Raw genomic sequence first — 12228 nt, forward strand, 5'->3', positions numbered from 1 at the left:
AATGTAAGAATACCATTAGTTATTACAGTAAGAAATACATATTAGATTACTGTATGATCACACACATCATTGTTTTTATTAAGCACTCAGTGTGTGTTCAGTGCAGCATAAACATTAGACAAGATTATTCTTCCCCTGGTGAGTTTACAGTTTGAAAGATCTTCATAGGAAGGAGTAGTAATAACATATCATTAAAACACCACCTTTAAATTAATCTCTTTTTGTTTCCCTGTGGTTAACACTCATTTGCTATTGCTCATGACTGCTGTATCCTGGCATGTCCTGTAGTGCTGTTTGATGATGTTGCAGCCCCCAGTTGTCCACTCTAGCCCTCTGTGAGAAGTTCTTGTTCAGCACATGTGGAAGGAGAGCATGTGTCCCTGCTTCAGCTGCTGCCACACAAAGCCCAGCAGCATAGCTGAGACCCACCTTAGATAGTACTTTACACTAAGACTTTGGTTGTTGTATCAAAGCACAATTTCCTTCTGCCACCTCAGCTTCCTGTGAGGACAGCTGGAAACACTCATGTCTTTAACAGCTGCAGCAAGATTCTGTGAAGCTTGTGTGTTTAAGCCCTGAGAGAAGAGACTCTGCAAATGGAAATAGTGATGTCCAGTTTTCACTGATTTCTGTTGGATTTAGGTGCCTAATTCACTTTTATACTTTAATAGTAGCATAATTTTAGGTGGGAATTCTGTAGCAAATAGATTTTTTTTTTTTAAGAAGAGATTGGAGCTTTCCTGGGCAGAGCATGTAATATGGCTTGGATTGTAAAAAGAACTGATGCTTCGCAAGTGAAGCAGGACTCTTGAACTGAATGAGTTGGCAAGTTTGAAAGTTTTTAGGTTTATTTGCTTATTTAAAGAGTCATAACGTAGGCCCTAAAACAATTTATGTCCCAGTTTCTGCTCTAGATTGAACATAGTATTTGTTAGTGAGATTATTGCAGAGACAAATTTTTAAAAGTAGCTGCTGAAAGCATGCTGCTTTCTGAAAATAGCTTTTTGCTGAGTAAGCTAGAACCGCTGCCTGGAAGTTGAAATCGAAAAGAAAAGAAAAAAAAAGAAACAGTGTAGAAAAAACACATACTGGTTCTTTTTGGTTTTTGGTTGGTTGGTTGTTTTGTTGTTTGGGCTTTTTTTTAATCGTGAGCTTGATTATCCATCAGAACAAACTCCTAAAGGAAAATTCTGTCTCCTGTAATTTTTCAAATCAATGTGATCCTGTTTTGAAAGTTGTAGTCAAAGTCAGTTAATTGAATTTAGTATTTAGGTTACTGATTAAAATTTTTGCAGCTGTACTGTAGAGGCAGTTGGCATAGAGTGATCTCATTATTGTCCCTTTCTGACCTCAATACCTATAGACTGTAGAGTGGAAGGCAAGAGTGGCATTGTGCCAGCAAGGACTAGACAGTTGGGTAAATACAGGGTGTGTATTGATTGCTGGGGGATGAGGAAGTGTGGTGGCTTTAGTATTGTCTTTATTGCGGTAAATTGATTTACTGGAGGAAAGGGAGAAGTTAATTCTTCATATCAATCATCCTGTGTTGCAAGGCCCAAAAATTATTGCATATCTCTTCCTCTGCAAAGATGGTTTGTGTTTTGTTAATGTAAAAAAAAATGTTTCTTTGATTATTGTGCTCTGCTTCTTATGTTTTTTTGCTTTAGTTGTTTGGGGTTTTTTTAGTGCTAGAGAGATGACAGACCTGTCTATGCACACTTTAATTCCTGATTTTGTGTCACAAACAGGTTAGGATTTGACTATGGCAGTGCGGTTCCTGCGGAAGGCATCTGTGTGGTTAAAGAAGCACAAGATCACAGTGCTGGCTGTTTCTTGCGTGGGACTGCTTGGCACTAACCTTTCCTATCATGTGTTTCCTGAGCAGACGTTCAGACTGTTGCACGAGTGCTGGTCAGAGGGGCAGCCAGCTGAGCTTTCAGAGACGCTCTCTGCTGTGTTTCAGGATGTCCTTCAAGATACTGGTGTGAAGTCCACTGACTCCTACAGAGCCTTTGCAGCTTCTGGCTTCCACCCTGTGAGCGCTGGAATTCCCTGGCTGCCCGCAGGCTCTTTGGTGGGCATCCCGCCTAACTTTGAAAGCACAGCTGAGGATAAAAAAGGAATAGTCAACCATGTTGTTGTAATAAATGGCAAGGAAGTAGACTGGGAGAGCAGTGAAGGCGTGGCTTTGAAGGAAGCTCTCACATTTTCCCTTAAAGCTCAGAAGTTTGCCATTGCCAGAGAAGTTGTGTACTTGCAGAGTGGCAGCCCTTTAGCAAGTGCAGTTGTGGCTCCGACTTGCTTGGCTGGGACGTTTGTCTGTGGGAGTGTCCTAAAGCTGCTTCTGGGGTTATCCACAGGCCCCATGATCCTTCGTGGCCTCTGTAACCTTGTCACTGCCATGGGAGGACTGCTCTGTTACTCTGTCTCCTCCGATGCTGTCACCTATCACCTGGACTGCAGGGCTGACAGGAAGGCAGCCAGGCTTTCCCAGGACTACGCCAGAGGTGGACTTGAATTTTATGACAAAATCTTGTCTCGCAACAGGATTTTTCGTGGTCTGATGGGCAAACAAGGGATGAAAATGTATGCCCCGAGTGGTAACCTTTTCCCAAGGCACTGGTTCAGAATAAAGTATACCCCATACACTTACCGGAGAACTTTGGTGGTTAATATTTTAAGAGAGCTCCAGGCATCAGATGGGAGTGCTTGAATTTTAAACTTGTGAATTATGTATTTTGGAACACCACTGTGCTGCTTTTTTTTTTTTTTTTTTTTTCCTTCTTCTTCTGTATCTTCATTAGAATTTTGGGGTTTATTTTTGCATATAGTTCGGGAAGAGTTATTGCACGTTTCTTGAATAAAGAATTCTCTCTTAAAATATTAAAGACCTGCTTCCAAAGTGCTCAGTTCTGTGTGCATCTCAAATCACAAGACTGCTGAGAAGGGAAACTTTTCAGACACTGGTCTGGAAGTTCTGCTGTGCTACTTTGCCTGTCTGCCATTTCAGTCTGGCAAATTGGGAGGAGCAAGTCCAGCAGAGGGTTTTGGGATCATTATCATTTGAACTGGGGTGTTTGGTGTTTTTCCTATGAGACAACCCAAAGACACTTTAAAAAATGGGTAGTCTGTGTAGTTACATAAATATCAAGACACAGAGTGTTTCTGTTCTGTGTAAGTTCTTGTTCTGTGTATCTTCTTATGCTGCACTCATCATTTTTCAGTCGGTGACATTAGTTATGCTGCAATTCCTACTAGTACAGACAGATTATTGGAGCACATGCATCATTTGCTTAAATCTAGTTCTGTTCTCTCCAAGATATGGTGACTGCAGCATCACCCAGGTGAATGTTTCCCAGGAGTGGGAGTATGTAACAGGACTGTCCTGGGTTGGTGGTTTTCTCACAAGTGAGATAAGCATGTTGAAAAAGTGTTCTGCTGCTCTGGTATCCTTTTTTATTTCATTTAAAAATATGCATATTTGTACGCCACCTCTTATGTCAGTAAAGGTAAGGTATGAGACATAAGTCTGGCATTTGGTGCAAACTGGTGAGATCTTTGATGAAGAGTTGCCAAAGGAAATTATTCTCCTGTATCCAGCTGGCTTAAGATTTTGTCTGGCAGGCCAATCTTTGCCTAGGATTACTAATCTTCAGGAGAAGTCTTCAGTGCATGGGCAGTGGACTTTCCACTATTGCCTCACTTTCCACTATCACAAGGTGATAGTTCTCAAACTTTGTGGTTCCCTCTTTTCTAAGTTTCTATTGCTGTTCCAGTAGCTCTCCCTGGTGACATCAGAGTAGTTCTCCTCACCACTGTCAGCATTCTTACCAGCACCTTCTATTATTTTGTGTCTTCTCAGTCAGAGATGTGCCGAGCATCCTCTCTGCCCTGGCTTTGTCCTTTCCTCATCTGCTACAATAAGAACTGTCATGCCTGTGTTTGCTCAAAGCATTACTGAGTTGTGTTTTCCTTTTGAATCACACGTTGACATAAAATTGATACTCTGGCTGCTGAAGCAGTGCTGTTATTTTCCATTGCTGAAGCCATACGTGTGAGATGTTTGAGTTTCTGGTGAAGTAATCTGTGCCATTTGCTTCTGAAACATCACCTATTGCTTGCATTTGTCCTCATCTCATCAAGTCATGAGATGCCTCTCGTGCTTTTCTGACTGTAAGGCATAAAGCTATTGTTTTTGTGTCCTTTGTGAAAGAATTTGATAAAATTTCCTGGTCTGTGAATAAAAAGAGACTTTACCTTTAGGCAGGAGTCTTTAAAATCTTTGGGTTATGTTTTTACAGGTCTTCCAGGTACATCCAATATAAAATGTCACAGAAATTTATTGGTACTGTGACACAGTGACTCAAGACTGGAATATAATTTCTGGTTTATATAGCCTGTGAGTTCATCCTCCTGTTACTCCTTCTGACAAGTCTAAACTCCATGAAATATTCTCAGAGAGAACTTGGCCATTTGGTTCATGTGGTTGAGGGAGCTGCTGCTACATAAAGAGTGCAGGAAACCAAGGCCTTTTTGGAGATTTACAACAAGTAGCAGTTTAAACAAAATGAAATTAAAGTAATCTACTTGTCCTTTACCACTCCTTCCTGTTGCTTTTCATCAGGATGCCTGCAGCTAGTGTGGTTGACATTCTCAGGGTGTAAAGCCCCAGTGATGCTAATGGGTTTTGCAGGTGTGCACTTCACTTGATTCTTACTGCAAGATTCTCCATGAAGCTTCACATATCAATAAATCTATAAAGAGATGACGCACCTATCTACATTTACCTTTCTTTGTACTTGCTATGGCACATTGGTGTTGGTGAGGAAGGGCTGGTTAGCATAAGGACACGTGTCCCTTCTTTTCAAAGACAGATTCTTGCCAAGGGCTTACACACCTCCATCTCTCTATAGCTGAGCACAGTGTCATACTGTCCATCTAGAGAAAACAGGAACTGTAATCACAACTGCTGAGGAAGATTTCCCTGAATTTTGAGAATGTGCAGGTTGTCCTGGAAAAGATTGGGGTGGGGGTGGGTGCGTGTTGCCAGGTAATTGTTGCTTGCAGGATCACCCATGCTATTTGGCAAGTAAGAATAGCATAACTCAAACACATGGCCATGACAGTACTCATGAAAAGCCTTTTATTATACTGCAGATGTTTTTCTGTAGGGTAGAACTATCACTGAAATCAAACATGAACTCCACATACTGGTGATAAAAATGGTCTGGTTTTGAGAGTTCACTAGAAGTTAAGGACCCCAGAATTAAAGGTTGAAATGCTCCATACTGAGAATGGTCTGATGTGGAAAAGCAAGTTCATTCAGTGGCCCAGAAAAGGCCAAACAAATCAGTTTGTAAATCATGCCAGTGAACAGCCTCTCCCAGCTCTGAAGCTGAAAATCTGAGGAATTTGAAGAACTTGCTTTAGTATTAACTGGCTTGTCTTTTGCTGCTCAGACAAGGCAGACTTCATAAAATCTTTCATGTAGAAAAGCAACAAAAAATGTTAAGCTAAAAAGAAATGCTAGGAGGTGTGAATAAAAGAAGTATAAGTCTAGAAATTAAAAGCAGAGTTGTCAATGGAATAACGAGCTCTCATAAAAATGGATAATATCTAGAGATATGAAGCTCTCTGTCAGATAAAGTGATTAAAGGATGAAGAAATATGAGTAGCAAATGACCAAAATGCTAGTTTAAAGAGAGATTTGCTTCACTGGTTTATTTGTGTTATTATCCTGAGTGTTCTAGGTAACTGAAAAGAAAATGATCCTTGTAACTTCTTTTTTATATAAATGTAATTCTTGTTGCTACATAAAGCTTTAGTGGGTGATGCTGCAAGAGATGAGGGTCACCAAGGTGCTTTGCTCAGAATTTCCACTGAAGTGCAAGAAATGTCCTCCAGGGCCTGACTCACATATTTCTTTATCCTAAAATTGCAGTTTCTCATTGTGGAGATACCTTCAGCTTGTTTAATGGTCAAAAACATACAGTTGTGAGAAAAGAGCAAGACTGAGGAGCTAGACAGTTTCCTTGAAGACAAGCTGTGGAAGTTATCTGATCACAGCAATTTCTTAATCAACTGCTATGGGTATCTGGCTTCTCTAGCACTTAACAGGAAGCAGGAGCTTCAGAGAAAGGGAAATCTCCACCCAGGTGGCATGTGAATAAAGTATGTGGACTTGCCAGAGGGCTTCAGTTGATGTGTAGTGTTCCTTTAAAAAACAGCCTTTTTTATTACAGTAGAGCCACCCCTTTTCATGTTACAGTGGCTTCCAGAATTTGACAGATAAGATGGTGAGAGAGCTACTGCAGAGCTGTGGAGCTTCTTGCCCTGCAAGAGGTTGTGTTGGGAGTGGTGATGCTGGGAAAATCCTACTGCTGTCACTTTGCCCTTGGCTGTAGCAGTTGTGAAACAACCACAGGGACAAAGTGTGGCTTGCATGGGTGGGGTGTGAATTTGAATGCATGAATCAGACCACCAAGGCTGAAACACAGGTGTCTTTCACCAGAGGAACAAATGCAGAGGATCCATCAAGGAGTGAGTACTGCTATGTGCAGTATGTGGGCTGTATCCTGCAACTGTTAGCTGCTCGTGTTCATTAAAAGCTCCGTGTAGAAGGTGTATTACATTAATATAAAAATAAGTAAGTTGCAGACAATCTGCTAGCCGTGCGTCCAGTCTCTGCTTGATTTCACTCATCTCAGCTGGAAGTGTATATTACTGAAAGGCAGAATGCCTTTCAAGCAGAAGAATGCTAATGTAGGAAAACACACTTAAGATCCCTCTTCAGGAAGAGAGAAATTTGGTTGTTGTCAAAACCAGACTTAAGAATAGAAAAACAATGTCATTGTTCTACAGGTATTGGTATGTTAGGCAAATTAAACTAAAGGCACTGAAAAATGGCTTATGGATGTTTTGCTGGGCATCTTTTTCACTGAGAATATATTGGTTTGTTAAGCTGAAGTGAGTATATTCAGGCTGCTCAAACTGCCAAATCCATAAAGTGGAGAAAACGACTAAAATTTGGCCAGAAACGAGTCTGGTTTCCCCATCTCAAAAAGCAAAGCACAAGCCGAACACTTAAGCTTCATAGCCAGAAATGAATACTGAAATATCTCTGCAGTTGGAAGTTTTAACTCTCCTCAGTAAGACCAAGTTTGCTGAAATCTATCCAGGTCTGCAATTTTGAGAGAAAGAGTGCTCTTAAAAACCCAGCTTTGTGTCAAAAAATTCACTTTGATAAACAAAGCCAAGCCACGTATATCGTTTTTTGACTCCTACCTTAGTTTTTCTGTAGAAAAAAACATACTGTCAGAAGAATTTGTGATGTTCTCTGCTTGTTTTGAAAAAATAGTTGTCCTCTGAATTATGCTTACAGGAGAACTTTGTCCTGTTTAGTTGTTTTTGGTTTTTTTTATTTTTTCTCTCCCATGGTGGAATTTCCATCGTCTGGAAAGTTAGTCCCTTTTCCAGTCCTGACCTGGATTCTCAGAATCACTTTCTACTTTTGTCTGTCAGGAGCATTACCTTGTTAATGTGCTCAAGGTGTTAACAGCTTCTTTCAATATAAATGAGTAACAGATGAAGCAGAAGCTGTCTCCTCCTTTGTGTATGGCAAAACTGCTTCTGTAGAAGTCTTGCAAAACAGCAGATCTCATTAGGGTGACTAAGAGTACTTAGAAAACATAAGACATTGTGAGCCTGATCCCAGGTTCACAGTTCCAGCAGTTCCTGTGGAGTGAACATGAAGAAAGGAAATGCAGTATCCAAACAACTTTTATCCTGTAACTGTTTAGTGGTTTAGTGCAGACCTGCTGACCTCTGGAAGCTTTGTTTCTGTCATATGCTGGAAATTTTCCAGTGGGAATGTTGTTGTTTCTTCATTCTCTGTTTTATTTCCCCTTGCTCTGTTACTCTAATTGCCTCTTCTGCCTGCTGACTCATCTTACAAGCTGCTTTAGCTTGCTTGAGCAAGATTTGTGAACTTCTTAAGTGCTCACTTGCTGCTTGCACTTGCACTTTTATTTGCACCTCCTACTTTTTCATACAGTTCTTACCTGCCAAAGACCACAGCAGCTTCAATTCTCCTGTGTTTTACTACATTTAGTTGACATGTTTTTTCAGGAAAAAATGCTTTTGACTACATGAAAAATAGGCATCACGGTTAAAACCTTTCCTATTTTGCCACAAGAAAAGCATTTAATGTTACCTTTGAAATTTCCATTTAGCATTACTTTTTAAAAGATGTATTTCTTATTCGCTGTCTATGGCACCCAGTTCACTTTTGATCTTACTTTGCCTCCATCACTTTTAAGATGCTGCTATTCCCTTTAAGCCCTTATAAACTTTGTTTCCCGTTCCTGAAAACTGCAGGGTATTTCATACACTTCTGGCTAGGTGAGGTATTGTGAGTTGGGAAATTATAACTAATGTAGTGCTATTAGCTGCTTGTACTTTGTTGACTTTATTGACATCCATGTGCTGGCTTTGAGAATTGTGAGTTCTTAACGTTGCTTATATTGCCAGTTACACTGAGCACTTCTTTATAGATGGGTTTTAATCACCTGCCACTGAGCAGCAGCAGAGGGGTCTGTTGGTTTTGTCTGCTGAAAAGAACGCTTACTTTTGACAAAATATTTTGAATGAGCCTTGCAAGGATGAGGGGTTTGGAATGAGGAAGAAAAGCCTAGGCAAAACCAAGGAAAATAACCCCACATTCCTTACATACTCTAAGTCTTGATGTTGCTACAGAGATGTGTACTGCCCAAGAATTGCAATACACTTCTGTCACTAACTGCATCTGAATTCTGGGTTATCTGCTCAGTGCATCCTCAAGTAGCACCTTCTCCATGCCTTCCCAGCTCCTTGTATGCAGGCCTGTGCAGGTACTCCAGGTAACACAAAGCTTCTGCTTCAGCCCCTTACCCAAACCAATGCCTCTTGAGCACTCCTTTGCCCTGGAAGCAGTTGCTGCTCTGGCACTGCAGATTTCACTGGAACAGGCCCCGATTGAAAGGACTTGAAAACTCAGTGTGATGGTTCCCTCTCCATCTAAGCAACGTGTGGCAGTTCAGTGCCACACTGGCTCTACCAGGTATGCTGAGCCAAAAGGTCCATACTACTGCCTATTTCCAGCCAGAGGAAATGGAATTTTGCAGAGTTCTGATACCACAAATATAATTGTCAATATCGATGTGAATTGGGTATGGCTGAAGCCATAATTTGTGATATAAAAATCAAAAGTGGAATTTAAGAAATGAAAACTAGTAAATTACACCACTGTAGCTATTAAGGGATTTAACTTATGTGGAAGTAAAGATAAAACAATAATCTGCGTTACTGTTTTAAAGCTACATTGATTCTTAAATTAATTACTATACAATGAAACCAATTACTATACAATGGATCAATTTCTCAGGGAAGACTGAAAATTAGGATCAAGCCATGTTATAAATAACAAGCTTGGTTTTGAAAAAAACACTTTTTCCCCCCATTTTTTTGTTCTTCTATTCTGACTAGACTGGAGGCATTTATATAAATATTTCAGACAGCAGAACAGGGTAAGAATTACTCTGTAGAAAGTTTTCCTTGTAAGATCTTTTCTCATTTGGGATGAGTTTCACTGCCACAGTGACTGTGTTTTAAAAGCGTGTTATATAATTCTCTGTAGATACCCATAGACAGATGTATTTATGGTTTTTGGAAACTTCATGTAATTTAGGCATAAAACTTGAAGTGTGTTTTATAGTTCCTCATTAATAATAGTTGAGAATTATGCTCATCTAAGGCAGCACACATAAATTCTTAATGTTCAGACATTCATTATATGCCTGTGATGGTTAGAAGTTGCCATAGGAAAATAAAAGCCAGTGATCCAAAGATTATTATTTATATATATTCTTTTAAACAATTTGGAAAATTGTGTTCATCCTCTAACAGTTATTTCCCTTTGATTTCCACATTCTTCATTTTAATCTAAAGATATCGTACTGAATATTAAAAAAAATCAAATCAGGAATCAGAGAAACTTTTTATTGACATTTTCATTAAGCATGGCAGCACCTTATAAAAGGAAATGCTGAATTCATCATTTTATGGAAGTTATAAATTCAGGTAGCTTTTTTGCAATCACAATTTAGAAATCCTAATAATGTTTGCTTATATCATATTTGAAGACAGCTGTGGTACAGTTGCAGATGGCTGGATGCAAACTTGGCGTGTGTATGATGGCTTTACACTTGTGAAGCAGGTGAAAAGGCAAAGGTTTTTTCTTGCTTTTCTGGCCAGAACATAGTTTATGTGTTGCAAATTGAAGTCATGCTTTAGTAATTGCAAATTGAACTGTAAAAACATTTCTTTCAATTTTTTTCTTACTTTCCAGCATCAGAACTGGATATGTAGAGTCATGGAAATTATCTGAGAGCTGAATGAGAAGAGTAATTGAGATTTTCTACATATTAAAGATTTCTTTCAGTTAGTATTAAAAAAAAAAAAAAAAAAAAAAAAAAAAAAAAAAAAAACAACAACAAACCTCTGCTGAAGCCTCACAATAGATGAATCAAAAAAATTTTCTTCCAGAGTTACATGGTGACCAGATCTTTTTTTCTGCTTATGCAGCGAGCCAAAAAAAGGTAGCCAAATGTGGTGCCATGTTCTGAACAAGCGGTGCAGCTGGCATGCACATTTATTATTTCCTTCATCCAGATAAAAAATTTGCTTGCATTGGAGAAATGTTATGTGGAAATACCAAAGGGAAATTTACCTGTAGCACAGATTTCCTAAATTTTACCATGGCTGTCTCTGAAGTTTCTTTTATTCTGAGGCTGGAAGAAGATTTGCTGCAGCTTTGAGCTCTGCAAATATGTGTGTGTGCATGTTCTGGGATCAGATATGTCCAAATTTTTTCTCCTTTTACTGAACATCGTCACCTTGGACTTTCCAGTCTGAAGTCTGGTGCGAAATAATTGTTCCTTAGCTGGTTTTTATGGGTGTTGGTTGCATGTTGGCTTCAGCTGAAACTATGAAAGTTTCTGGAAAAGAACAGACCTACTATGCACTAGTTTTCTTTCATGGTGTTGCTCTGGTTTTAGTCTTAAAGATTTCCACTGAATTTTGCTTTGGATGGTACAGAGAGAACCAATATTGATGGTCAAATCCAACAGAGGTGCTTGCCTAAAACCAGCAGGAGCCATGGCTGATGTTGTGATAGAGATTGGAAGCTAGGAAAGGTTCATCACCCCAGCACGAGCACCTCTGCTGACTTGGCAGGCAGAACACAGGGAGGGTCTGGAAGTGACCCAGTCGTCCTGCTGCTGAGAAGTGAAGATTCCAGCTCAGCCACTGGGGCACTGCATCTGTGGAGGGGATCAGACTGTTCTGTGCTCTGAGCCACCCGAAACTTCACTGCTAGGATCAAACCCATGAGCACTGGGATCTGGGGTGTCCTTTTGACACATGGCTGGAGGAGGTGACATTGTGCCCACTGTGTTGTGTAACATGCTAGCGTGCATGTTGAGGATATAGATCTGTGCTAAATCGTCTCTTCAGGCTTATGATTTGTAGATTTAAATCATAATCTCCTGGAGATTATATGAAAGAGGGGGCTGCAGGCACGAATGGATGAAGGGGATCCCTGTGTCATGGTGCAGGAGGAAATTTAGGAATTGTGGCTCTGGAAGAGGAAGAGACAGACGGAATATTATGGTAGGTTAATACAGAATGGGGACTGAGATACTTGTATCATGCAATCCAAGGAAAATTTGGAAGACATTCATTATAGCTAATGTGGAAAGTGTTTAACTCCTTGGGAAATAAGGGACTGAAACCAAGTAATCCCTCAAGGTGGATGACCTAACCACAAAGCACTAATCGGGTTTTCCTTGGACAGATTATTTTCAGCAGTGTGGAACAGTGTTCCCTCGGCCTCCTTCTCAAGTCTTATTTTGCCTTCAGTTTTCTTTTCATGTTGGCTTCCTAGAAAAGAAAAAAAAATCAAACTAACATTTTCATTGCTACTAAATAGGTTGTGGAGAGCAAAAAGACTGCTAAATTTTTTCATTATGTTCAAAAAACCCTTTCTATGGACTTTGGCACAGAAATATTATCAACTCATGTGTCTTTTACAATTTTCCATCATTACAGTACCTTTTAGTACTTTGTCATTTCCTTTAGGTTAGTTTCTATCCAGGCTATCAAAGAGCATGCAATATAAATTTCTTATTGCAT

At 39.8% G+C, this 12228-nt stretch overlaps 1 protein-coding gene across 2 annotated transcripts; it reads left to right on the forward strand.

Moving 5' to 3' along the window:
• Window positions 1–377: 377 nt before the first annotated feature.
• TMEM177 (transmembrane protein 177) lies at window positions 378–2888 on the forward strand. Of its 2 annotated transcripts, none has more exons than XM_066323333.1 (2): window positions 378–685; window positions 1749–2888. In XM_066323333.1, exon 2 carries the CDS (start codon window positions 1763–1765, stop codon window positions 2711–2713), a length of 951 nt encoding a protein of 316 aa, XP_066179430.1. In that variant the 5' UTR covers window positions 378–685; window positions 1749–1762; the 3' UTR covers window positions 2714–2888. The 2 variants fall into 2 exon arrangements, with proteins under 2 accessions (XP_066179430.1, XP_066179431.1); XM_066323334.1 differs by having other exon boundaries at window positions 378–642.
• Window positions 2889–12228: the final 9340 nt, after the last annotated feature.

Source organism: Sylvia atricapilla, chromosome 7, assembly GCF_009819655.1.
Source record: "Sylvia atricapilla isolate bSylAtr1 chromosome 7, bSylAtr1.pri, whole genome shotgun sequence".
Taxonomy (NCBI): domain Eukaryota; kingdom Metazoa; phylum Chordata; class Aves; order Passeriformes; family Sylviidae; genus Sylvia; species Sylvia atricapilla.